This window comes from Lissotriton vulgaris, chromosome 1_1 (assembly GCF_964263255.1).
Source record: "Lissotriton vulgaris chromosome 1_1, aLisVul1.2, whole genome shotgun sequence".
Classification (NCBI taxonomy): Eukaryota; Metazoa; Chordata; class Amphibia; order Caudata; family Salamandridae; genus Lissotriton; species Lissotriton vulgaris.
In genome coordinates, this window is record NC_141685.1 from 1,021,218,007 (window position 1) to 1,021,243,694 (window position 25,688).

Consider the following 25,688-nt stretch of genomic DNA (forward strand, 5'->3'; position numbering starts at 1 on the left):
CACTTGTGATGAAATCAGGGATGTCACGGTAATCGCAAAGGGTGGCTTGAGTTATGGATAGCAGCTACAGTAAATTTCCCTGATTTTTTTTAGTAAATTTATATATTTTTTTTAAGATTTGCACCTAATTACCAACCATCACTTTACTCAGTCTTTGACTATGCGCAGTGAGCATTACCTGCTGGACCTGCTCTATGGCAATGCCACAAGGCAAACTTGCTGCAGCAGCCAACACCCACTGAAAATGGTGTAATCTGTGTGCTATGGGGGTTGCCCATAAGACTGACTTCCAGGCAGGCCCTGTGCTCAAGCTGGAACAAGTGGCCATCCAATACAGTACATTAAAAAAAAAAAATGTTTGCAGTGAAAACAAATTGAGATACATTTTTGTAGGATAGCGGATACCTAAGTGAACTTTAACCACATCGCTGCTGTGGTTATTTTTACCCTGTGCTGGAAACTGGTATTTCCCTTTATTCATGACGAGCTCAGCTCGTCATCAGCACAGCTCAACTGTGCCTCATGACGAGCTGAGCTCGTCATGAGCATGGACGGGGTTAAACTCACACCTATAGTGGTAAATTTACATTTTACCACATTTTATACCTGTTATTTTCTTAGTACGGGGAACCAGAACCACCAGATCCATACATACTTCTTTTCTGGGAGCCATGGATGAACTACAGAGCCTTATAAATGATTGAAGAGCTTTCATTTATTCCTGAGAATGTTTTACTCCACATTCAAACAGTTCTTGACTTTTCCACCCAGAACACTGAACTTCTTGCCACAGAAGATCTATGCAGCAAAGGAAACTCTTTAGTTTTTTTTGCTATGCTTGTCTTTTTAGGGGTAACCTGTATGAACAACAAGGTGATGGATGTAATGCTTGAATTATTCTCAGCCACTGTCAATTGCTCTGGGGCGTTCTCTACTCCATCGTTTTTGCTCACCATGCCACTCTAGACAAAGCCCAACCTTATGCAAATTAGTAACGAACCTGCTCCTTGTGGGAAAGGTCCATTCCAAACTGCGAGGCAAGTCCCCTTCAAAGGGACCACAAGCAATGTCAGAGCAGCTTTGACCTACGTAGGTCTCATCAGCGAGGCATAGCCTGAGTCCTGAGGCACAGTGAGCACAGTACCCATGTCTAGGCATACCTATTAAACTTAGGGCATAAACTGCAGCAGCAGCCAGGTGATGGATTGAATGCTTGAATTAATCTCAGCCACTGACAACGCTTTAGGCCGCATTCCAGTCCATATTTTCGCCCACCACTATAGATACTTTCTGCTTTGGAATGGCTTCTGCACAGGAAGAACGGGACAGAGAAAATCCAGAACATGGACAGGAGACACGTGAGGACCTGCAAGATGCTCAGACAGAGGGTTCAAGATTGCTACGAGAATCCACTTTCTGGTGAAAAAGAAATATTATCTATGTGTGTGATGTGCATTTTGTTCAACAAAAAGTTGAGCAGAGGGAGTCGAGGGAAATAGAACTACGGACTATTCTCAATGCACTTAATGCTCGAAGCTGTAAAAAGGAGAAAGGGTGTTGAAGAGGCACCAACATCTTCTGCAATGCAACAAGTCATCGGGCGTGGTGAAACATTGCAGAAGATATCCTGCCTGAGGAGCAAGAACACATTGATCCTTGCTTTGAACTGTGGGTTTCCATTGCCTGCCGTTCCACAAGGCGATCTCTTGCAGATAACAAAGTGCAGGAACATTGAAAGATCATGTGCTTCTTCACCACAAAAAGTGTAAAAAATATTTTTTACATCTAGTTCTTTGCCCATTCTTTAAGTTGCCTTTATCATTTGTTTTCAAATAAAAAGTAAAAATACAGAATAAAATAAAAAACTTTTCATAAGGAAAACGGCTCTTTTTAGAGCACACTTCTGTTCAAAAAAGAAAGAAAATATATTTTTTAATTTGTATATCATTAAAAGTGAGAGACAGTGAGTGATTCTGATGGTTAGGAGAAGAGATGAGCGAATGAAACAGTGAGTGGGAGTGCGTGTAAGTGAGGAAGTGAGTAAGGCGGATTTCGCAGAAGGGGGCTAGCTGCAGGGCCTGGATTCTGGCCAACCCCCACCATAGCGGGACAACCCACACTGTGCACTGCCTTAAATGTATTTATATTCCTACCATGGCCATGTAAATAAATGGGGCCAATAAAGCATGTTATTTAAAGTGATTGCACGGCTAACTCAAAGATTCACGCATTTATTACGACAGTGAAAAGTTCAAATTTCGAATCATTACCACTGTACAGCCAAACAAACATGAGAAAAACTGGGGAAATATTATCAAAGACCGGTGTTAAAATTATCGCCGTTTTATCGGCAGGAAACTGCTGATAAAACGGCGATAATGGGCTTGATAATACGCCCTTGTTAATTCCCATAGAAGCCCATGTTCTGATGTTAACATGGGCTTCTATTGGAATTAACAAGGGCGTATTATCAAGCCCATTATCGCCGCTTAATCAGCAGTTTCCTGCCGATAAAACGGCGATAATTTTAACACCGGTCCTTGATAATATGCCCAAAGTTTCATGCCTCACAGGCGGCATGTTACCAAATGACTTCACACCCACCAGGAAACAACTCTTCTAGCCCTCATGATGCTTCTTCAATGTGATTTTACCCACTGCACAAATGTAATCCCTTGCAACCTGTTTTTGGTTAAATAATTGTTTTCTTACAGATGGACATGAAAAAACTCCAAGGCTTAAACAATAAATGCAGACCTGCAGAGTGTAATACGCTATTTATTACTGTTATCGGGGGAGGGGCATCCTGGTGACCTCAAGCTTCGCCTCTCTTCAGACATGGCTCCTCCCTACACGTCACAGCAGTAATAACTAGCTTAAAGCACGCTGAACATTGGAGAGAGATAGAGAGAGCACAATCATGGGCATTGACCCACCAAAATGCCATTGGTGACATTACAACTCAAACTATTTGTTCTCTAATTAACGTTTGCAAATCAGTAGGGGGAATACTGATAACCTCACTCACAGAATATATTCTAAGCATTGTGTTCCTATTGCTAGTTATGGGTGTAGAATTATGGGTTTATGGTGATTATCGTTAGCTGCAGTTCGAGGAGAATCACCTTTGTAGGAGTCTTTTCCTTCTTCCTCTTTCAACCCCCCCATTATTTTTGTCATGAATACATGGCCTTGCTGTATCTTAAGGATTCCATTAAGATGGGCCTCCTTTTGTTATGGCTATCTATATGGAACAACCCCAGGGCTTCTTTCACACATTACATAATCAATGATTCGGTCGTGGATATCCCATGGATCACTTATGTTAAACAAAATGTTATTATTTTGGGTAAATAAACTTTATTTGAAAATCCTTTGAGGCTGACAAGAATTCTGTGAAGCATCTGTTGATGGAAAAGTGTTGTGCTGAAAGGGATAGTTTAGAATTAGGCAAACAGCTTGTTTGGAAATATTCCACTTTAAAAATCAGTCCTGGTCCAGGACCTTATTTAATGGATGTGACTAATAATTGGGAAAGAGCCCTTTAGTTGCAGCTGGCTCCGTATGTTTTATGCTGTGCTTTCCGCGGGGCTAATATGGGAACTTGGCAGAGAAGACATGTGCTTGTGATGTTTCTTCCCAATCCTTGTGGCACCTTATGATCTTTTGTACAGTCTATAAATCTCTTAGACTTCACTATTTATTATCTCATCTTAAAACGCACAATTTTAAACAGTGTAGGGTTGCCCTCAGACTTCTACAACTGCTACCCAGCACTGATGTAGGTTTAGGAGTGGGTCGTTTTTTCAAGGCAGCTGTGTCATATTGTAAAAGTCTTGATTTTCAAACTGTCATTTTTTTGCATTGTTTTACTATGTATGATTGTGTATTCTGTATGTTTTATCTTTCTTGACTGTCAACGACATTCGAATAAAGAGAACATTGAATTGACTTTGCATCTCTTTTGATATACAGTGACTGTTCACCACTTGTCACACTGCTGCTCAACCTTCTCCTATTGGATGGAGAGAAAGAAAGAGAGAGCGAGAGAGAGAGATTTAAAGCGTGAACAATAAGGCTGTGCGCTAAGCCTCAAAGTCGTGTTCACTTTGCTTCCGTCGGGCCAGTAACGCCTACAATGCACAGGGCTGTATGAAAAACCAAGTCAGTGATTTAAGATTCACACTGTCCAATAGAGGAATGGCTTTTCTCCAAGTGGGATGCTGCACCTCAAGGTGGGGCACTGTTTAGTCTGTGTTCGGTACAGCAGCCTCGCAAGCTATGCTTGAGCAATAGTTGATGGGTGTCTTCTAACCGCACCCTAAACGTGCGCTAAGCTACGTTAGAGGGAGAGGCCGCTCTTTGCAAGGTCTCTTTAACACGCCAGATGGCATTAGATTATGACCCAACACGGCACGTGTTGGAACTCTTGACAGCGAACATTTGTTTTGAATTAGTGCCCTTACAAGTGGGCAGTCCTACACACTGATGCCAAGTGTGCCCACTCCGCTACTGATGCTAACCGATCTATCAAGCTCCAGCACATTGACGCTAACTGCACCTACCTACTGAGCTGCCACCCGCTTCATCACACGGAAGTGTGCTGTACTCAGCCATCTTTCCTTCACTACAGCACTTTGAAGAGAGCAGTTTCCACTCGCCCATACTAAGTTCAATCTATTGATGCCAACTGCACCCACTGAGCAATCCGAAGCTCTAAAACCCTGAGACAAGCGGTAACCATCAGCGGTCCATAACCCCAACATAACGATGCCAGCTGCACCCACGGAGCTATTATCAGCTGCAACACATGCCAGCTGTGCCCACTGAGCTATCCCCAGCTGCAACACATTAATGCCAGCTGTACCCACTGAGCTATCCTCAACTGCAACACATTTATTCCAGCTGTACCCACTGAGCTATACTCCGCTGCAACACATTGATGCCAGCTGTACCCACTGAGCTATCCTCAGGTTCAATGCATTCTTTTCAGCTGTACCCACTCAGAAATCCTCAGCCCCAACACACTGAGCACAGCCCACCCTTCTGCTCAACTTTGAACTTACCTGCGAATTTTATGTGGAATTTGTTCTCAGGTTTCAGAATCTGAACATACAGGGGGCAGTTTGGAGCAAAATCCTTTACTGCCCAGGCCCTCAGAATGGTTTGATGATCCTAAGTGAGAGAGAGGAAACACACAAGAGATTTCAGTGGCACGAGGAAGACTTCACTGGCACCAGAAATATTCATCAATGCAGGCCCCAACACCGTACTGAAGCGGACACATCAACGCATGCTGGGGTAGAAGGACAAAAGTAACCCAGGCAGGCTGCATGCAACACCATAGCGGAGGGGGCGGGGTGCCCACGGTAAGGGGTGCAACAAGTGTGCAATATGTAGATATTGAGATCGGGGACAGGCAACAGCGCTCAGTGGGTTGAGCGTCTGTTGCAGATATTTTTATGATATTGTTAATCAGAATCTCATATATAGAAATATTGTCTGACACAAATATTATATCGTCTACAAACATGTCTTTCCATTATGCACAGATTTTCCATTGTTATATCCAGTGGGGATGACGATATTGATCACAGACAATATTTTGACAATGAAATTCTGATCCCACACCCTGTAGGGAACATGCAGATCAAAGATTTTATCCAACACGTCCAAACACAACCGATTATCTTTTCACTACAGCCTGAATTGTTTTTTTAGTGCCAAAATAAATATGTTATTATTTCTCATCAGTAAGAGCCTCATTTGATTAACCTTGAAAGGATGAAAGGCAAAGGTGACCAGATATGTTTCGAGCTTGGAACAGACACGGATACACAGGTTGCTTCAGCAGGATCTATTACCTGCCTTCAAGTATGCAACCTGCAAGGTGCACCTGATCTATACATGAGGCACATTAACCCACTTAGTTATATAATCAGGATAGGAACTTCTGACCAGCGGGTTAGAGACAGATTCCTGCAGCAGGCACGTAACCCACAATGCTGGATCAAAGGCCTCACTGTGTCCCAAAAAGATCAATCATAGATCGGCCTTTGGGTCTCCCACCTCACTTGGCACAACCCAAATGGTCGTAGGGGTAGCCTTTATTCTGAAATATGTGATGGAGCAAGTGGGGAAGGCCTCGGAGGCAGAGAAGAGGTCCTAATCATGGAAACGGATCCACTTAAACTTGCCAATGTATGTGAGAGGGTCTATATTTTGGAGTGTCAGAGCTGAAAACGGCTCTCCTTTCACTAAACGTGAGGACCTGGCTCCCATCTGGACAGCTACCACAAGTACAGAAGTATGGACCACAACACAAATACAACACTGTTGAGGGAACGTACAGCAGCCACCCGATCCATGTCAAACCGGTTACTGAGGATAAAACAGGCCTCCGCATCGTCCATTCTTCAGCCGGCCAATAGGAGAGAAGGGAAATGCGGCAGGGGGGAACCAAGGTGGGGTTTAAAGAAGAGAGGGGGGAAGAGAAAAGAGGGCATAGGTTAGTGGTGGTAGGGAGCGAGCTGGAAAGGGAGAAAGCTCTTGCTCCTAGTGAGAGAGGTAGTAGGGAGCTGAGAAATGCCCCATATATGTGAGCATTGTTGATTGGTCACCTTAAACTGGTCTTAGCATGTGCATCCCTGTGAGAGCCTCAAATCATGTGTGGACCAGGGATTGGTTACCATTGGTTACCAGTAACCAATCCCTGGTCAACACATGATTTGAGGCTCTCACAGGGATGCACATGCTAAGACCAGTTTAAGGTGACCACCTCCCTATGGGTCATTTCGCACACTATTTTCATTCCTCGCCTTTCGCATGATAATTTAATGAATTCTTGGTATTGCAGTCATATTTAGCTTCGATTGAACTAAATTAGATTAACACACCTGAAAAAAATGATTTATCGGAGAAAAGTTCAGGATTGTAGACAGGGTTCTTAATGACCTTGAGACAGGCGGTCACCCTAGCATGGTTGGACATCCTTAGTCCTTCAGGACTGCAAAGATGTCCTGCTCCCAGGATCCTTGTCATGAATATTCCTGAGATAATTTTACATACAATAGATCGGAATAAGAATCATTTACCAATTGGTCACTTAGAGTCCGTCACAAATGAGTTCCTGACCTAAGATCTTACGGTTGACTTGATTGATTTAGAGGAGGGTGAATGGACAAGTTTCATGGGGGGCCTCAGCTGCCTCCACTATCAGAAACCTGTGACTCAGAGCTTATATTCCACAGGCTGCCGGTGATGGTAGCAATGTCCTTTATCAAGCAGGGCAACCACCATTTACGTCTCCTCCAGGTTCAAAGAAAAATAATGGGTCTGCTGCTCAGGGAAATTGATTTTTTGTTTTTCTCAAGCAAAACTTCTATATTGGGAGTTTTAAAAGCTTGTTTGAGAAAAACAAAAAAATGCAGAGTGGGCCACAAAAATATGACACCCGGCACTGAACACTGTATGCAGACCATCTGCATCACTCGTGAATCGCTTGCTGGCACAGAGATCTCCGCTAAAGAGACAGGGTTTTCTAAATATGTCGGATGATCCTCCGTTTGGTATTGGAGTTAAAGGTTTATGCTGAATTAACTGCCTGCCTTAGTCTAAACGACTCCCTTGTTAATTATCCAGAAAATCCTACATGTTTTCAGGTTTCATGGCTTAGGTTGAGCGCTATTTACAACAGCAGAATAGGTTCCCCCTATTTTTGACACAATCAAGGTAACTTAAACTTCAAAGAAGTTTACACTTGTAATTTACTCTTCCACTTTTGAGAATGTTTACTACTTTTGGTTAGTCACAAAATTCGAGTGTAAAGTTATGCAAAAGTGTAGACTTACACATCTCAGCCTCTGAAAAAGGGGATACAGCCAAATTTAAGGGTGTAAATTACTACTGCCAAAAAAGAAACTATAGTAAGTCCAGCACCACCCGTGGTCAACCTCTCATACTACAAAAATAATGGAGTCAGGGGATTATAATAAAACCCAATACGAAATAATGTTAAATTAATTTATTTACAACAGAGAAAAATAGAAATTAAATATTCTAATGTTAAAAAGATATAAAAAAATATTCATTATTTAATCCAAAAATATTTTAACAAACTTTTTTGAATATATGAATTAATGCAACATTAGTTACAATAGTATAATTTAGCTACTTGTACTTCATTCTATATATATTTTATCCTAAGAATAAAATAATATATATTTTTCAATGTATGTGGAAATTTAATTTTTAATTTAATCTTCAGAAAAAAGAATGTAATTTAATATATTTAAATTAATCAAAAATTAAGTTACCACTTCTGTGGCATTGCCTCTTTTATTTTACATTTAAAATAAATATATAAAACTAATTTAAAATCATTAATATAAAAATATTTATACTAATTTATTATAACGTTTAATAAACCTTATACATTTTCCATATACCTTACCATCTGGGGATCTCCTGCCTGACTGTGGAGTCTCCCTTTGGTAAAGTATAGGGGAAAAATAAAAAAGTGTATTTAACTAAAAATAACTACTACTAAACATACTAAAAAATTACCCCAATATGTTCCCAACTACTATGCACCAGCCAGTGTCCATCTTCAAGGATTGTCAATTGCACAGCTTTGATCCCCAAACCAAACTCTGTTTTTAAAGAGCAACATATTTCAATGTACTGCTCTTCAATCCAATAGTTTAATATTAGGGTATTTAATTTATGTCTCAATAACTTACTAACCAGCTCAGGAATGGGGTGATCACAAGCATATCTATTCTTTGGTCCTGCTTGTTATACATAAGCTACCTGAAAATATGCAGAATATATGGTAAGCTAAGAGTCACCAATCTTACCTCGTGAGCTGTATGCGAAAGAAAGGCATAGAGAACATCTCATCAAGCCGAGAAGCAAAGGTGTGTGAAGCTGTGAATTTGCTTCCAAGAATTTCATAAAATCATCGTCAAAGTTTTTGTTAATAATTGTGGCAAATAGTTTGTAAAAATAGCAATAGAAGGGCACTGCTCCGCTTTAGCACGATTTTGGTGGGGGGGGGGGTTCTGTTGTGCTTCTCTGAGGTACTGGGCTGGGACCTCCCCAGCTCCCCAAAGCTGGTCCTGCTGCATGTTATGGACGATGTAGGAGCTAACATATACAAAAGCCATCTTATGTTTTATAAGGTTCACTTTGGCCAAAAGGGATATCGCCAGAGCCTGGAAGGCTACAAAGGCGCCCTTGGTATCTGCATGGAAAATGGCCTGGATTTCTGTAGGGGTCTGGAAATCCCCATCTTCATGGCCAGGGGGTGCCTGCTTAAACATTACAAAGTCTGGAGGAGATGGGCGGAGTACCGTGGCCTAGAGCTGGAAGCTGTTTCAGTAGCCTGGTCCCCTGACTTGGTTTCTCTCCCATTCTAGTCGACATGCAATATCAGCCCTTGGATACTGGTGTATCATGTCTGGGGAGACAAGATAGTTCTCTTGTGGTGCTGCTCTGGGGTAGGTGTGAGTGTGACTGGGGTGGGTTTTGGGGTTTTTGTTTTATTTTCATTTCTGTTAATATTTCAAATGTATTGCTCCTAAATTGTCCTATTTTGCTATCGAAACTGTCAAAGTCAATTCAATGTACATTCTACATGCATGAGTTGCTGGGTTACAGTGCTCTGCGCTATATTTGTTATTTGGCAAATAAAATCTGTTCTTAAAAAAAAAATAGCAATAGGGGGATAATAAAACAGTAAATTGACTTTCTGTGCTGTAGAATGTTGCCAGTCAGTGATTGGAAAAATATTAATTAGTAGAATTTTATAAAATTGTTAATTTCACTTCATTACACTTCCCTGCTAAGGCTATCCCATCTCCACCCAATGAGTTATTATTTCCATGCCTGTATCTGAATGCTCTACTTCTCTTTCCTATCCTAGAGCTTTCTGTCTGCTCTGATTGTTAGAGAGTTTTCTCTACAATTTAACTTGGATGTTCTTCCTTTATGAGTAAATGAGTACCTCTTCTACTTAATACCTTCAGTGGTGTGGCTCACTGGTTAGAGGCGGCAGACCCGTAAGCAGAGAACGGCCCGGGACCAGGGTTCAATTCCCGACGCTGCAGGGTGGTGGACCAGGGTCAAAACGGATTCAATAATTCTCGCCTCGGTGCCTCCTCTAACCAGGAAACACACTCAGCAACTCTGGGCATTAAGCTTGCTTCATCTCTACAACGGCCCCCCACAGACGCCGGGGATGCCTGGTTTCACCTTGGAGATACCCAGAAGGGACCATCTCACAGGGAAAACCAGGATGGGTTCCCCAGCGGTCTTCAGCGCCAGGATACTCCATGGAGTCGCAGTGCGCTTTACAAGTACACCCACATTTACATTTACATTTTACATTCAATAAGTCATCTAATTCTTCTTCAATTACTTCCACTGAAATATTCATATATTACAGGTATATGTCCTCTTCGACTACTTATATTCTAAAACTTGCTGTCTCTTCTATATCTTTTTGGTGTTTACATTCATTAATCACAATAGTCACACTCTTTTTCTAGTGTCCGATGACACACGAAAACAGGTACATTTTAAGTTTTCCAGAGCAGAGTGGAGGCAACAACTGTACAGAAGAGGCAAATGGTGTTTCAGTCAGAGGGGCAGGGGTTGAAGGAAATAGTTTTCCTTCCTCTTCCCAAACTTACTGATGAGAACTAGCAGAACACCCTTGCACCACTTTTGCGTCACTTTTAACATGGGAAAAGTGACGCAAAAGTGGCACAAGGGTCTTGTAAATCTGACCCACAGAGTCTGCACAATTTCAAGGATTGGAGAAAGTACATCTGGGGTTTCATATGGGAGCTAGGTATCTGTGGGAGAAACACAGATTCTTGATGTGCACTCAATGGGACAAAGTAAGCATCAGGAGGACCCAGACTGTTAGGGATATTTAGAAATATATTGGCCTTCGGCTCAATGTTGGAAGTAATATTTATTGAACCCCGTACAACCTGACACCTCTTGTTTGGAATTTATCAGATGAGATAATTATTGCCGATTTAAAATTGTGCTCTAAAAAGGAATTATAACGTACATTTTGGTGCTCACTGCACCACAATCTGCATGTACTGATATTTTACCGAAAATTATTTGCTTGGCATTGTAACGGGCAGAGAATTTGGTTGCTTGCCTTCTGGTTAATGGAGAACTTTGCCCCGCAGTTAAGGATAGACTGCTCCCATTGGAGCAAGGTTAAGACTGATCTGCATATGGATAGGTCCAAACTGAGGGGTAACAGTGAGCAAAAGAACAGTGGGTTGGAATGCTACCCAGAGCGATTGCCAGTGGTTAAACTTATTGTAAGCGTCCTCCCATCACGTTTTGTGTGTTTGTAGTGAATCTGTACTTACATATATGTACTCAGCTCGACAATGTGGAACTAGACAGCATTCTGCATGCAATATTATAGCAGGTCAATATTAAAAACGAAATAATGGAGTCGCAAGTCAGTTTTTACAATGCTTATAGCATTGCATACTCTTTATTTTGATAATTTTGTAAGGTAGTGTAGCTTGGAACAAGCTTGCGCTGTGACTGCCAATCCACTTGCGAGGAAATGCTAGGCGTGGTATCCACGTGTGACCATTATGTAAGGTAGTGTATTTCGGTATATGCTTGTGCTGTGAGTGTCAAGTCACATACGATGAAACGCTAGGCGTGGTATGGACTTGCAGCCAAAATTCTTCCAAGTTACCGGTTACAACGCCAAGTGCAGGATAAGCTATTCTGAGGTGTAGATGAAGGAAAACAAGGAAACTCTGTGACCTATGTGAAGATCCATAGCTGGGTACTCTGCAAAATATTGTTGACATACTAAACCTTTGTACACCACTACTGTCATGTTTTTTTAATTGCTTGTTGTTAAAGGGATTAACACAGGAACAGCTAGAAAGAGGATAGAGCTGGGCAAATGGCTGCTTATTTTACAGACAGAACTTAAAACCAATCCATTCATCAGGAGGGAGGGCTAAATTACAAGAGGTAGATCAGGGCAGTCACTCTTTGGGGAGCAGGAAGTATTTGCGGGGGCGAGCAGACAGGCACTGGACTCGAATTCAAACAATGTGGAGATGGAAATGTGTCCTTTTACTGGACGCCTGCCGTTCTTAACACAGCAGTAATCCTCAGATTCTTTCCAAAAATGTTTTTCATCTCTTTGACTCCGGTTTGTTGCAACTTCATCGATTACTTCCTGGGGAGGGGGGTTCAGAAATGGTATTCTGTGTATGAATTTCTATTATTTGAAATCAATATTAATAATTAAATGAATATAGTTTATTCTAATTTTGAGAAACCACCCAATTGCAATGCATTTCTGCTTAGTGCCACCGTTGTACACCCAGATCTCTTCGCTTTTCCCGGTGACAGCAAATGCTATCAAGCAGTGACTGCTGAGCTACAGGGAAACTATCCTCTTTTTTTGAAGTGCCAGGGACAGCTTGTGACCTCTAAGAACAAGGGCTGCTGTCTAAATGTCTAAAGCGAGGTAATGATAGACAGGGCCACAGGGAACTGATCGCAGATGGAGGGTTCGATGAGCAGAGATGTCTCCATCCACAGAAGGCAACTTCACCACGGCTTGTGTTTGAGAGGACCAATATGTGAAGCCTCCAGGAGACAACAAGGTTTTTAACAACATCTTCAAAAGGTGCAACAAGTCAGAAAAGGTAAATGGAACCAGCAGGCTTGTGAAAAGGACAGCTGTCAGGCCAAGCTTCTCAAGGTCCCGGGATAGTACCACTAAATTTCACTCTAGAGAGTGCGATGGTTATTGGGGTCTTGAGCCTCCACAACTCAACAATGTGTTTTGAATGTTCGCGTCCTCGTGGCTGATAGCGTGTCATACCAGGACGCTATGTTCACCTCCCTGTAGGCACCATGTGACCTAGCTAAAACCCCAAAAACATCCCCCATTATGATACATTTTGCACTCACTGGCATTGCACTTCTGCTCTTTACCCTCTCTGGGGTTAGGCTGCAGGGACTGGTGGAGGGTGGCACTTACTTTCAGCTGTCCTTTTAGCTGAGTGGATGAGCGGCGTGCTGGTGAATTCATTTATAAGCGTTTTTGCTTGTTTTGCTGGGGTGGACTGCTGCTGGGCTACATGTTGATTTTGTGGTTGCTTGGCTGCTGTTTGCCCACCTTTCTTCCTAACAGCTTTTTACTCTGGTCTCAAGGCGAGCGTGGCTTTGGTGAAGTTGTGAGTATCCTGCCTCTAGTTTGTTTCTGCCATGCATTGTCATTGTGTGCCCGTGTATATTCTCAAGCCATGAGGTCGTTTTGCTTGGGTTTTTTATGAACAATTTTCTTGTTGATGCAGTTATATGGTATTACAGCTATGGCAGGACATATAGTGGAGACTGCCTCTTTGTAGGCCTCACTTCCTTGACTATTAGTTGATCTGTGCTTCATCCTAGATCTGGTCTTGGTCATGGTCTTGGCTGTTGTCTCCCCATGCTCTTTTGTCAGGACACCTGGATGTTGGGTCTGGCTTTTCTTTTGTGGCTTTCCTTTGTTCATGTTGATGGCCGGTTACTTTTTGTTCACATGTGCTCCCTTTATTAAGGCTTTTTCTGGTCTTTGGTTGATTCTCCACAGTTTTCCTTTTCTCATACTAGTCTTGAGGTGGTGTGCCTCTTTTCTGCCTTGTTTGGGTCTGGCAAGATTGGCACTCTGGCCAGCTGTGCTGGCCAGCCTCTTTTTTGGCGACTCCCTCTGTTCTCTACAGTGCAGAACGAGTTGTGGGTACTCAATGCCTCAGCCTGGTGGTTCAGTTACCTGCAGCTGTTTTCCCATCTGCATTGCCTCTGATGTTATGTTATGTTAATTTGTATAGCTCACTAATCACCCAATAGGTTATCCAGTTGCTTAAGCAAGTTTGTAGGCATGTGGTTACTGTGGAGTTATGCAAAAAGCAAGGTCTTCAGCTTCTTGTGGAACTCCAGAACTGAGAAGGAGGCTCTCATGTGTTGTGGGAGGTTGTTCCATGTTTTTGGTGTGGTGTAGGAGAATGAGTGAGATCCTACTCTGGTTTTGTGAATGAAGGTGATCTGTAAGAGTGAAAGTGAAGCTGAGTGTGGGTGTCTGGCAAGCGGAGTGGCCGGTGCAGGTAAACGCGGTAGAGCGGGGTGGGGGGGGGGAGGGAGTCGACAGACGACGAGGGAAAATGACATTAAAAAAAAGAAAGCCACTTACCTTGCACTCACCGAATCGTCGAGTCGGCGATGCGGCGAGCGCAAGGTAAGTGATTTTCTTTTTCTAATGTTATTTTCCCTCATTGTTGTCTGTCGACTCCCTCTAAACCCCACCACTTACCTGCACTGGCCGCTCCCATCTAGCAGATTGGTGAAAGGGAATACGGTTGTTAAGGTATGATGGGCCAGTATTACACAAGGCTTTATATGTGTGCGTGAGGAGTTTAAATTCACTTTATTTGGGAATCGAGAGCCAGTGGAGCTCTCTGAGTTGAGTTGAAATGTAGGTGTGGTGTGGGAGGTTGAGTAGTCTTGCATAAACTTTCTGGATTGTCTGTGTAGTAGCTGCTTGCAGATTCCAGTGTAGAGCGCCTTGATGAAGCCAAGTCTACTTGTGATGGCTGCATGCGTAAAGGTGCATCTGGTGTAACGTGGCAGCCACTTGAAGATCTTTCATAGCATGCGTAGGATGTGGAAGCAGGCAGTGCTCACTGTGTTGACTTGTGCGTCATGTTGAGCTTGTCATCCAAGATGATCCTCAGATTTCTACTGAGGTCGGTGAGTGTTGATCCTAGCTCTGTCACCCAATAGCTGGCAACCAACAGGGAGGTCCTGTTTCCGAAGACCAGCACTTCCGTCTTGTTGGAGATGAGCTTCAAGTTGTTGGTTCTCATCTGTTCTGCTACCATGGTCATGCAATTGGTGAAGTTGGCTCTGGCCATGGTTGTCTTGCTGGTGAAGGAGAGTATGAGTTGAGTGTTGTCAGTATCAATTAGGGTGACGCCTTAGGATCCGATGATGTTGGCAGTCGGAGTCATATAGATGTTGAACAGGGTGGGGCTGAGAAACGATCCTTGGGGAACTCAGCAGATCATGCTTTTGGTCTCTGATGTGAATGGCGGCAGCCTGACATTTTAGGTTCTTCCTATGAGGAAGTATCAGATCTAGTTGAGAGCAGGTCCTTCGATACCGAGCTTGAGGAGTCTTCTAAGGAATGTATTGTGGGAGACAGTGTTGAATGCCACAGAGAGTTCAACCAGGATGAGGGCCACTGCTCCTCCTGAGTCCAGGATGGTATGGATGTCATCAGTGACTGCAATGAGTGTTGTTATGGTGTCGTGTTTTTTTCTGAATCCTGATTGAGTGTTGTCCAGTAGGTGGTGGTGTTTGGGGTGTGTTGAGAGTTGCTTGTTGATGGCCTCCTTTATCACTTTGTCTGAGCCGGGGAGCAGGGAGATAGAATGGAAGTTGCTCGGTTGGCTTTGGTTGGCTGATGGCCGCTTAAGAAGGACGTTAATCACTGCATGCTTCCAGTCTTCTGGGAATGTGGTGGATGTGATGGAGGTGTTGATGTGGGTGAAGAAGTGCTAATGGGTGAAGCTCCAAGATTGTAGATGTGGTGGGGGCATTGGTCTTTTGTTGCTCCTTAGTGGATGGTCTGCATGATCATCGCTGTACTTTCCCTGCTGAGAGTTTTCCATTTGGCCAGGTGGACGTCTTGGTTGGTGATGGGCTGGTTTGCGATGAGATTGCTGGGGTCCGGTTGGTCTGCAAAGCTGTTGTATATCTTTGTGATTTTGCTGTGGAAGACATTTCATAGGTCATTGCAGAATTGGGAGGGAAGGGATGCTGTTGCTGGAGGCCGAAAGTGTAGTGAAGTTCTTGACAATCTAGAAGATATCCGTGAAGCCGTTGGAACTCCCTTCGATGCATGCAGCTTGTGCTCTTTTCTTGGTGTCTCTTAGCTGCTCGTGGTAGAGTCTGAGGGCAACCTTGTATGCGGTTCTGTTGATGTTTTTGTGGCTGGCTCTCCATTTTCTCTCTGGCTGTTTGCAGTCTTGTTTGGAGTTTCGGAGCTCCTATGAGTACCAGCTGGCCTGCTTGTTGGTCATTCTTTGCTTGTTGAGGTTGATCGGTGAGAGAGCATCTTCAAAGTTCTTGATCCAGTTGTTGAAGTTGGTGATGTCCTCGTTGAGGTTGTCTGTAGGGTTAGGCTGAACTGTGCTGAGAGCATTGAGCTAGTCTGCTTCTGAGATTTTGCCCCAGCAGTGGTTGGGTAGGCTCACGTTGGTGGGTTGCGGTGAGCTGATTTGGAAGTGGATGAGAGAGTGATAGGTCCATGTGAACAATATTGTGGAGTTATACATGATGCTGTCATTGGTGGTGAAGGTGGGGTCCCGTGTGAATCCTACGATGTGTGTTGGTTCTGTGGTGAGCAGGGTTAGTCCAATATTTTTCAGGCTTTCGAGGAGTGCTGTTGAGCAGGGGTCGGTTCTGTCTTCTAAGCGGAAGTTGAGATTGCAGAGGCATTGGAGTCGATGATGAGAGAGCAAAGAAGTCCGTGATGAAGCTGGTGTAGCTAGCTCATGGTTCAGGTGGTCGGTAGACAAGGATTCCATCCAGCATGAAGTGTTCGGAGATTTGCAGCTGTAAGTGCTGATGTTCCATGAATGAGGTGGAGCTCTCTGTGAACTTTAAGCACGTGACAGACTACGAGTCCACCTGGCTTGTGAAGGCAGTCCTGTCGTACAATTTTGTATCCTGCTATGACTGTAGTGGCGATGTTGGGTGCCGATGTGGAGTTGAGTCAGATTTCTGCCAGGATGAGGTGATCCAGTACGTTGCTTCTCAGCAGTTCCCAGATTTTGGTTGTGTGTTTGCTGAGACATTTTGTGTTAAGCATGCATGCAAGTGAGTGTTGAGGGCCGGTTTGCTCTAGCATGTGGTGTTAGGTGGGGGTGTTGATGGTGTTGCTGGTGCTTGCTTGGGCTGTATAGGTAGGCTGCTGCACATGAACCAGCAATGGGTGCAGGTGAAGGCTCCTACCATGGTGTGTGGCACAGATCACCAACAGTGAAAGGAGATGCATCGAGGGTTGAGCGATCGAAGGTGTGATGCTGAGTATCGCTGAGGGGCGACTGGACCAGGGTTCGTGGCACTGGGTGCGTTCTAGGCTTGGACGGTGCATACAGGGCAGCCTCTGGTGTAGCTTTGGTGTGCCAGCAGAGCAGACACACAGCAACCGCCATTAAGTGGGATCTGGGAGGGTGTAGGGGCGCACTGCAGAGGCGCAGGAAGAAGAGGCATGAAGGATACGTGGCAGGAAGAGCAGGTAAGGAGCGGGGAGCCGGGAAGAGGCACGGGGGAGGGGATGCAGGGAGCATGACAGAGGGAGACGAAGGCCTGAAACAGGTGAAAAAAGCCCAAGAAAATGAGTGGAAAGGGCAAAAATACACAAGGGGGGAAAGAGAAAGCATGCGGAAAAACAGTTAAAAGATTGACAAAGGACAAGTGAAAAGAGCACAAGGCGCAAGGGGGGAAAGATAAAGCCAGCAGACAAATGGGTGAAAGATTGACAAAAAAACGAGTGAAAAGAACACAAGGCAAAAGGGGAGAAAGATAAAGCAAGTAGAAAAAGGAGTGATAAAAAAGAGTGACAAAAACAAGTAGAAAGAGAACAAAGACACAAAGGGTGCAAAAGAAAGCAAACAGAAAAACGGGTGCAGACAGAATATCGAGTTGGAAATGTGAAACTACAGAAATATCGAGTCGTAAATATCGTGAGTCACAAATATCCACAGGAAGAATATCGTGGCCAAGAATATTGATTTTAAGGTAAGAAATATCATTAAAAAAATGTAGAAGTCATTAATATCATTTGCAAAAATATAGTTGTTTAAAATATCGATTTTTTAATTAGTTCAGGGCTTATAGGGGAATCGGGTGGGAAGTAATTTAATTATAATAAATTCATGATTATTTTTTTTATTAATATTTATTTAATGGAGATTGTATAGTGTTAATTGTGGAAAGTAATTTAATAATAATTAATTAGTAATTGGTCGTTAATTAATAATTAATTAATTGCTAATTAAGTATGGTAACTGTGTAATTTTTTTCTGGTGCGGGTTGTGGGGTTTATAGAGGTAAAGGGTGGGAAGTAATTTCTTTTAATTAATTAATAAGTTGTTAATTAGTGTTAATAAATTAATTGAAACTTAAATATGGAAATTGCATAATTAATTTTGGGTGCGGGTTTATAGGGTTAATGGATGCAAAATAATTTATTTTTGATTAATTAATAATTAGTTGCTAGTTGATATTAATTAATTGATTGAAAATTATTTATGGAAATTGTGTAATTAATTTTAGCTGCGGAGAGTTTTTAGGGATTTAGGGTGGGAAGTGATTTATATTTAATTAATAATAATTAGTTGTTAATTGAAAAGTAAATATGGAAATGGTGTAATTAATTTTAGGTGTGGGTTGTGGGGTTTATAGGAGTAAAGGTTGGGAAGTAATTTATGTTTAATTAATTAATTAATAGTTTGTTGATCATTAATATTAATGAATTAATTGATATTTAATTATGGTAACTGTCTATTTTTTGTGTGTGGGTTTTAATTTTATAGGGGTAAAGGGTAGGGAGTACATTAATTTTACTTACTTTATCATTAGTTGTTAAATACTGTAGGAAGGTGGATATCTGACAATATGGTTACCCCAACTTTTTGCCTAGTGTTAAGCTGGTTTTTGACTTAGTTGGCCGGGGATCCTGCTAATCAGGGCCCCAGGTTATCTGCTCTCTCTGTAAAATGGACTCCATGTACTTTAGGTACATCTCCAATTGGATATTGGGTAACCTTGTGAGCCCCTGTATAGTCTACCATAGGTCCCCAGGGCATAGGTGCATCCAAGTCCTTCCAGGGGCTGCAGCATGTATTATGCCACCCCTGGCTGGCCATACAAATTGACACAACTAGCTGATCACTCAGCTGGGGCAAGGTTGTGTAATCACCCCTTGCTTAGGTATAGTATCCCTATACCTACCATTACATATAGACACATATATACCTATAAGTCACTCCTATTGCAGTCCTTGACAATCCTGAAGGCAGAGTGCTTCGTTTTATGTGAGATGGTGCTCTAGCATGACCTGAGCCTGTCTGCAGCTTTCGGAACCATGTCCTTATAGCTGTTCTATGATATAGCCATACCATATACTCCTAAGTGCATTATAATCCTCGCGGTTAATGCTAACTTTGGTTTGGCTTTATCAAAACATGTTGTGTAAGGTGTCATACGCTTTGGAATACTAGCCCCTACCCCCCCCCCCCAGTCCTGGCGGCGGGGGTAGCATTCCAGCCTTCTAGAGGGAGAAGACATGTAGTTGTAGGTTTACCTGGTTAAAGTTAAACAGAGCCTCAGCATCACAAGATGGATGCTGCTGCCACAGACACGAGTCTGACCTTCTGCTGCTGGATGAAACTCTGGCAGGAGAAGCCTGGACAATAGGTTTCCTGCCTTGGGAGGTGCTAGCACCTCCCCAGACAGGCTATAGTGTATTGGGGCAGGGTGGGTTGAATGAAATGAGACACTGCCTGGGGCACACAAGGTGCTCCATGCATAGCCTGGTTCAAACCAGTTGCTGGGGCACCCCAGATCCAGCTCTGGCGTGAAACTGGACAAAGGGAAAAGGGTGTAACCACCCCCTTCCCAATTTCCACCCATAGGAGGGACCTAGCAGGTAATCCAGCCCCTTAGATTAGTATAAAGCTAGGAGCTGTGTCTAGAGACATTAGATTATCCTGAACTGAAACGAAACTCTGGACCTTCGACATTTTACTGGAACTAGAAGACTGAATAATCTCCCTTGTGGTCAAGGAGTGACCACCCTGTGCAAACAGGCACCATCAGTGACTTGCCGGTTTGCTTTGTTGACGTTCCTGCCGAAACCCGAAGACTTAGCGACGCAGCTTCTGGACTTCCAGACTTCTCTGTCTCCTACCCACATCCACAGCAAAGCTGAGACCCATGGTGGACACGAGATACGTGGGACCGGACTACCTGCAGTACCTGCTTTTTGCTAACTGTGCAGCTTCTGAGGCGTCCTCGAAGTTGTGCATTAGGACTTGAGAATCCCCAACCCCGAGCCGTAAGTGCACCGAAGCTCAGCCCTCCGCATTCCACGAGTGCCGCGTGGGGCCTGCGCCTGCATTTCTCCTCGACACGTCTTAGCGGTTGCTAGCCTGTTGGCTAGTGGCCCTCCTGAAGACATCCTTTTAAAACCACACTGCTTGCCAGGTTGCTCTGGGCTTGCTCCCGCTTTCCTGTAAAGGGGAAGCTCCCCAGACCTTGCTGGTCTGAACAGAAGCCGATCTTCCCTTCCTGCGTGGGTTGCCTTTGCCAAAGCTTGTTGACTCCAATCGGGAAGCCGACACCGCCAACAGCGAGATCCTTCGTGGGACAGTCCGTATCCAGCTCCTGGTTGTCGTCGACCCCTCCTGGTCCACGTGGCTGCAGAGACAAGCTTCACATCTTCACCTGATTGCAACTCAACATCGCCTGGTTCCTTCCTGGTCAATGGCTAGTGACCCAGACTCTGTCCTCTCTGCTTTCAGGCTCTTCACTGTTCCGATCCACCCTTGGATCCATCCGGACATCTTCCTCCTGGTCGCCTGCAGCATCTTTGTGCATCTCTCCATAGGATTAGACGACGAAACCCGACACGAAAGAACACCTGTGCACCCGGCTTCCCTGGGTGAGGTAACTCGAGTACTCCGGTGCTCCCATGAGTAATAACTATCCAAGAGTCCTAGTTTAACTGGGTTTTCCCGTAGTCCATCCGGAAGTGTCCGAAATCAACTACTTTGTAAACGTTACATTCCCATTGAAAGTCTATGAGAACTCGCGTGTGTGTTTAGACACTGCACACGCATCCTGTGGGACTCCTACTTCCTAACTTACGGTTGTTCAGTGTAGTCCCAGCGATTCCCTAGGCCCTAGGCCTATTCACTTTTCCTGAAGTGGTTCTTATACCACTTACTTAGTATATGGTTTGTGAGGCCCCTAGGGCAGAATTGTATTTGTGCAACTTATAGTATGCTTATTGAGTAACTTGTGCTGTATCTCAAACTCTGAACTCATAAAGAGTGCAGAGGGGTTGTGTTAGTAATAAATACGTATATATTTGATATATACCTTGTGTGGTGTCCTTTCATTTGGCATTCAAGGGGTTATTATTGATAAAACAATTGGCTTCACATGCTCTCTGAAGTATTAGCCTATGACTGCTTTGTCCATGCTACCACTAGGCTAGCTGGTCTATAAGGTTGACTTTACGACCATCACCATAAAGGTTGTTTGGACTGATACAGGGTGACCAGTAGAATAGTGGACATCACATATCAGGCCAACTTCTCACAAATACTAGTAGTTTTTTAATTGAAAATAAGTTTTAATTGTGTAATACATTTTTTTACAGTTTAATTTTAGGTGTGGGTTGTGAGGATTATAGAGGTAAAGTGTGGGAAGGTAATTCATTTGTATGATTTTTAATTTGTTTTTTAATTAATAATATTTCTTTAACTGGTAATTAATTATAATAGTTGTGGAAGTACATTTTTTTAAATTTAAATGTGGGTTGTGAATTGTGTGGGGTTATAGGGTAGGAAATAAAAAAACAAAATGTATGTAATAATGAATCTTTTGTTTCGAAATATTTTCTAATTAAAAAATGTTACTTGAAAATATTTTTTTCTTTTATTTCATATAATATTCATAGGTATTTGTCATATGTATGTAACATTATAATATGTTTTTATTTTTTTATTTTTTAATATTACATATATTTGCATTTAAATTTGTATCATATTTATGTATTTTTTATTTATTTAGTTTTTTTTAGATATTTTGTTGTTGTTAATATTTTATTTCTTTTAAATTAAAGTTACTCAAGTGGGAATATTAATTGTTACCCCTCTGCAATCCAACACTTTCCCTATTATTGCACTGATTGGAGTGGGAATAGTACATTTTATCTGGCCACTATCCAACACTTTCCCTACTGCAGCATTCACTAGAGAGGGAATAGTAATTTGTATTCCTCCGCTATACAACACATTCCCTACTGTTGCACTCATTGGAGAGGGAATAGCAGGTTTTAGCCATACGCTAACCAACACTTTCCCTACAGTTACAGTTACTGGAGTGGAAATAGTCATATTTACCCCAACGCAATCCATCACTTTCCCTACTGTTGCACTCATTGGAGTGTAAATAGTAATTTTTACCCTTGAGCTATCCAACACTTTCCCTACAGTTGCACTGACTGGAGTGGGAATAGCAAATTTTTAACCCTCCGCTATCTAAACCTTTCCCTACTGTTGCACTCACTGGAGTGGGAATACAAAATTGTACCCCTCTGCTATCCAACACTTTTCCTACTGTTACACTCATTGGAGTGGGAATAGTAATTTGTACCCCTCCGCTATCCAACACTTTGTCTACTGTTGCACTGACTGGAGTGGGAAAATGAAGTTTAAAGATTTTAAAATAGTTTAATATTTTAATTTAGAATATAATGTTTTTTATTAGATTTTATGTTATTGGTACATATATTTATATTTATAAATATATACATACACCTATATATTTGTAAATTTGTATATCATTTTAAAATTATACAATAAATTATAATTAATAGTTTATTCATTATTTTAAAGCATATATATATATATATATATGTATATTAATTTTTATGTGTGTTTAAATTTTTAAATTACGTTTATTTGTTATATTTGTTAAAATGTATATTAAATCTAATACATTTTTTTAATTCATTTGATTATTTAATATATTTTTTTTATTTTAAATATATATAAATATCGATATTTTGTACAACTATGTTTTTGACATCGATATTTTTTTCTATATTTTTGTACTTACCTATTTAAGTATAGGGAGTCGATATTTTTGCATTCTATATTTTTACCTCAATTTTTTTTACTTCTATATTTTTGAGGTCAATATTCTGTCAGTATACCCAGAAAAAACGAGTGGAAAAAGTGGCAAAACAAGTGTAAAGAGCACAAAAGCACACAGGGTGAAAGAGAAAGCAAGCAGAAAAACAGGTGTAAGATTGACAATAATGTGAAGTGAAAAAAAGGCACAGATGGGTGAAAGAGCTTTGGCAGAGGCCGAGGATTGGGTAAAAAAGAAAGGCCAAAAGGAGCTGGCTAAAAATGTACAGCAGAAGAGTTTGAGCAGAAGGAGTGGGGAGGGAGCCTAGAAACAAGAGAGCTGGATCCGAAAGGGCCTTGATCGGTTGGAGGACCAGTCACAGGAAGGTGGGTTGCTTGGTCTAGGCACCTGCTCAATGAGGTCCAGAGCAACTGTCATTAAGTAGGTCATGGAATTAGGTAGGAGTGTTTAAGCGGCGGGCAGGGCTGCAGAGGCACTGAAAGAAGATGCGGGGATGAGAAACATCAGGGAGGGTAGTGGGGAGGAGGGAGGTGGGAAAATGTACAGGAAGGTTGGGTGGCTGCGGAGAGCATGACACAGGGGGCAGAAGGCCTGAAATGCGTGCACATTTGATGATACCCTATTCTGTCATCTGGTACATCTTGTATTCTTTCAAGGTTATTTGTGCTTGTTGAGGATCAAGTGTGAGTTTACTGCTTTGCTTTGCTTTATCATCTATCAGAAAGGAACGGGATAAGGCAGGAGTGAGGGGATAATGCTCCGATTACTTACCGGTAATCTTCATCAATCTAATGACCCTTACTTCTTCCACTACATGAATCCCATCCTTTCTTCCAGTGGTCAAGACCTCAATCCCTGGTGCTTTGGGATTACCGGAAGTTCTGCTGATGTGCACCCCCTTTATGGCCCCTTCTGAGGCGGGGTCATAATGGGGAGTGGAGAGGGAGGGAAGGAGAGCTGTTTTTAGATTTACCTAGGCCACGTGGTGTCCAGGCAGGTGGATACGCCTCAGAAAGTGGAGGGGAAAGGAAGTGGTTTTGACTAATTATAAGGACATTTGGAAAAACTCTTCTGTGTTATAGGTAGTAGACCAGAAGGCAGCTTCTCAGTGACACCAGTCTCTACCAATGGAATCAGTCTTTGAATACAGTGGTGACACCTGTTCATTTGAAGAACAGGAAACAGTGGTAGCACATAGCCAGGCTCACTGGACTTATCCAGTTCTGCTGCTGTGGTGTTTTTCGCATTATTGTGGATTTGCAGCAATTTTGTTTCTAGCTCAAATGGATAAAAAGTTACTGAAAACAACTGGTCATCTTTCAGTTGCTTACTGCTGTATTTGATTGCTAAACTAGTACTAAAGAGATGGAATCAGCGCACAAACTGCCACCATGTGTAACAAAGTACAAAGTGAAATAAAACTATCACAATGTGTCCTGCATTATGCAGCACAATTTGCCTTTATTTGCTGCATAATTTAGTCAACCCTGCAGCATAATGTGGTCCTCCTCTGTCGCATAATTCCGGTGGCTCTGAACATAGCCTGTTAAAAACATATCTACATAGTTAGATCAGTGTGTTCTACCTCGAAAGGAAATCAAGAATCAACAACTAGTGAGTAGTATTTGTGATCTCTGTTCTGCAGTGCGGGTGCTGTCCAAAGTTTGGGGGAAATGTTCAGAGGTTCTGTTCGAACTTCATGTGCTGTTTATACATTTTATTTTTGTGTGAAGAGTAGTTTTTATGGACAGTGATGATTTATGAGCGGATTACATTCACCTAGTTCTGTATAAGAGTGCGGTCACTACTCATATGATACTGTTTTGAGAAAGCAAACAACTGGCCCTCTGATTTCTATTTCTGATGAAGACATTGAGCCTATGGTACTGTTATGATAGGAAGGTAGCATGAGTACTCAAGATGGGTTTTTTTCCTTACCAACTACCTGCCTGGCACTAGTCCCCCTGTAAGTCTTACAAAGTCATGAGCTCACTTTGCCCTCATGAGGTCTTGGTCCTTCAGTGCCGACCCCTGGAGGTAGATGACGCGCTGTGACCACAGCGGGATCTGCAGCACTCTGCGCACCTGAAGGTCCATCTCCGTGGGGCAGAGAATCACAACGTAGTAATCCTGCGCAGAGAAGAAACAGGATACATTAAACAAATTTTCAACTCCAGCAATGGTTGTTTTAATACAGCTTCACATAGAATGTATTCTGCTGCAAACGTCTGAAATAGCAGATTTTAGTATTACCCACCTCAGGGATTAAGGACCACAGAAGGATGAAGGGTTGAGGTGTCCACTCAGGCACGATTCAGACATGTGAACTTGCAGATTACACACAGGCTTTTTTTTAGAAGAAGGTGCATGAACCCCCTGAGCTAACTAACCAGGATTCTATCCATTGACACACAGTTTCGGAACAGGTATTTAGAGAAGATACTCTGCTCACTGAGCTATCAGCTTCCAGCTCAAATAATACTCTTATTTTAAACTAGTGCTTCGTTTATTATAGGAGTGTTTGTAACAAAGCACTTCATTCATCCCTCCCAAGAAATGCTCATCTCTCTTCCTGAAATCCCATCCAGCTACTTTCATGAAGGACACCATGGATAAAAAACACATCCTTTTAATGTCGTCCTATAGAGGTCCTCGCCATGAATATGCCGATTGTTTTCTGT

At 42.5% G+C, this 25,688-nt stretch overlaps 1 protein-coding gene across 1 annotated transcript in view; it reads right to left on the minus strand.

Annotated features, from left to right (window-relative positions):
* The window catches only part of LOC147748440 (potassium channel subfamily T member 2-like), an 834,500-nt gene that overhangs the window by 370,096 nt on the left and 438,716 nt on the right, over window positions 1–25,688 (minus strand). Inside the window, exons 12-14 of the mRNA XM_086928190.1 lie at window positions 25,001–25,137; window positions 6,351–6,414; window positions 5,067–5,175 (exon numbers count right to left, since the gene is read on the minus strand). Coding sequence (XP_086784316.1) covers window positions 5,067–5,175; window positions 6,351–6,414; window positions 25,001–25,137 — 310 coding nt within the window. The remainder of the gene's footprint in view (window positions 1–5,066; window positions 5,176–6,350; window positions 6,415–25,000; window positions 25,138–25,688) is intronic.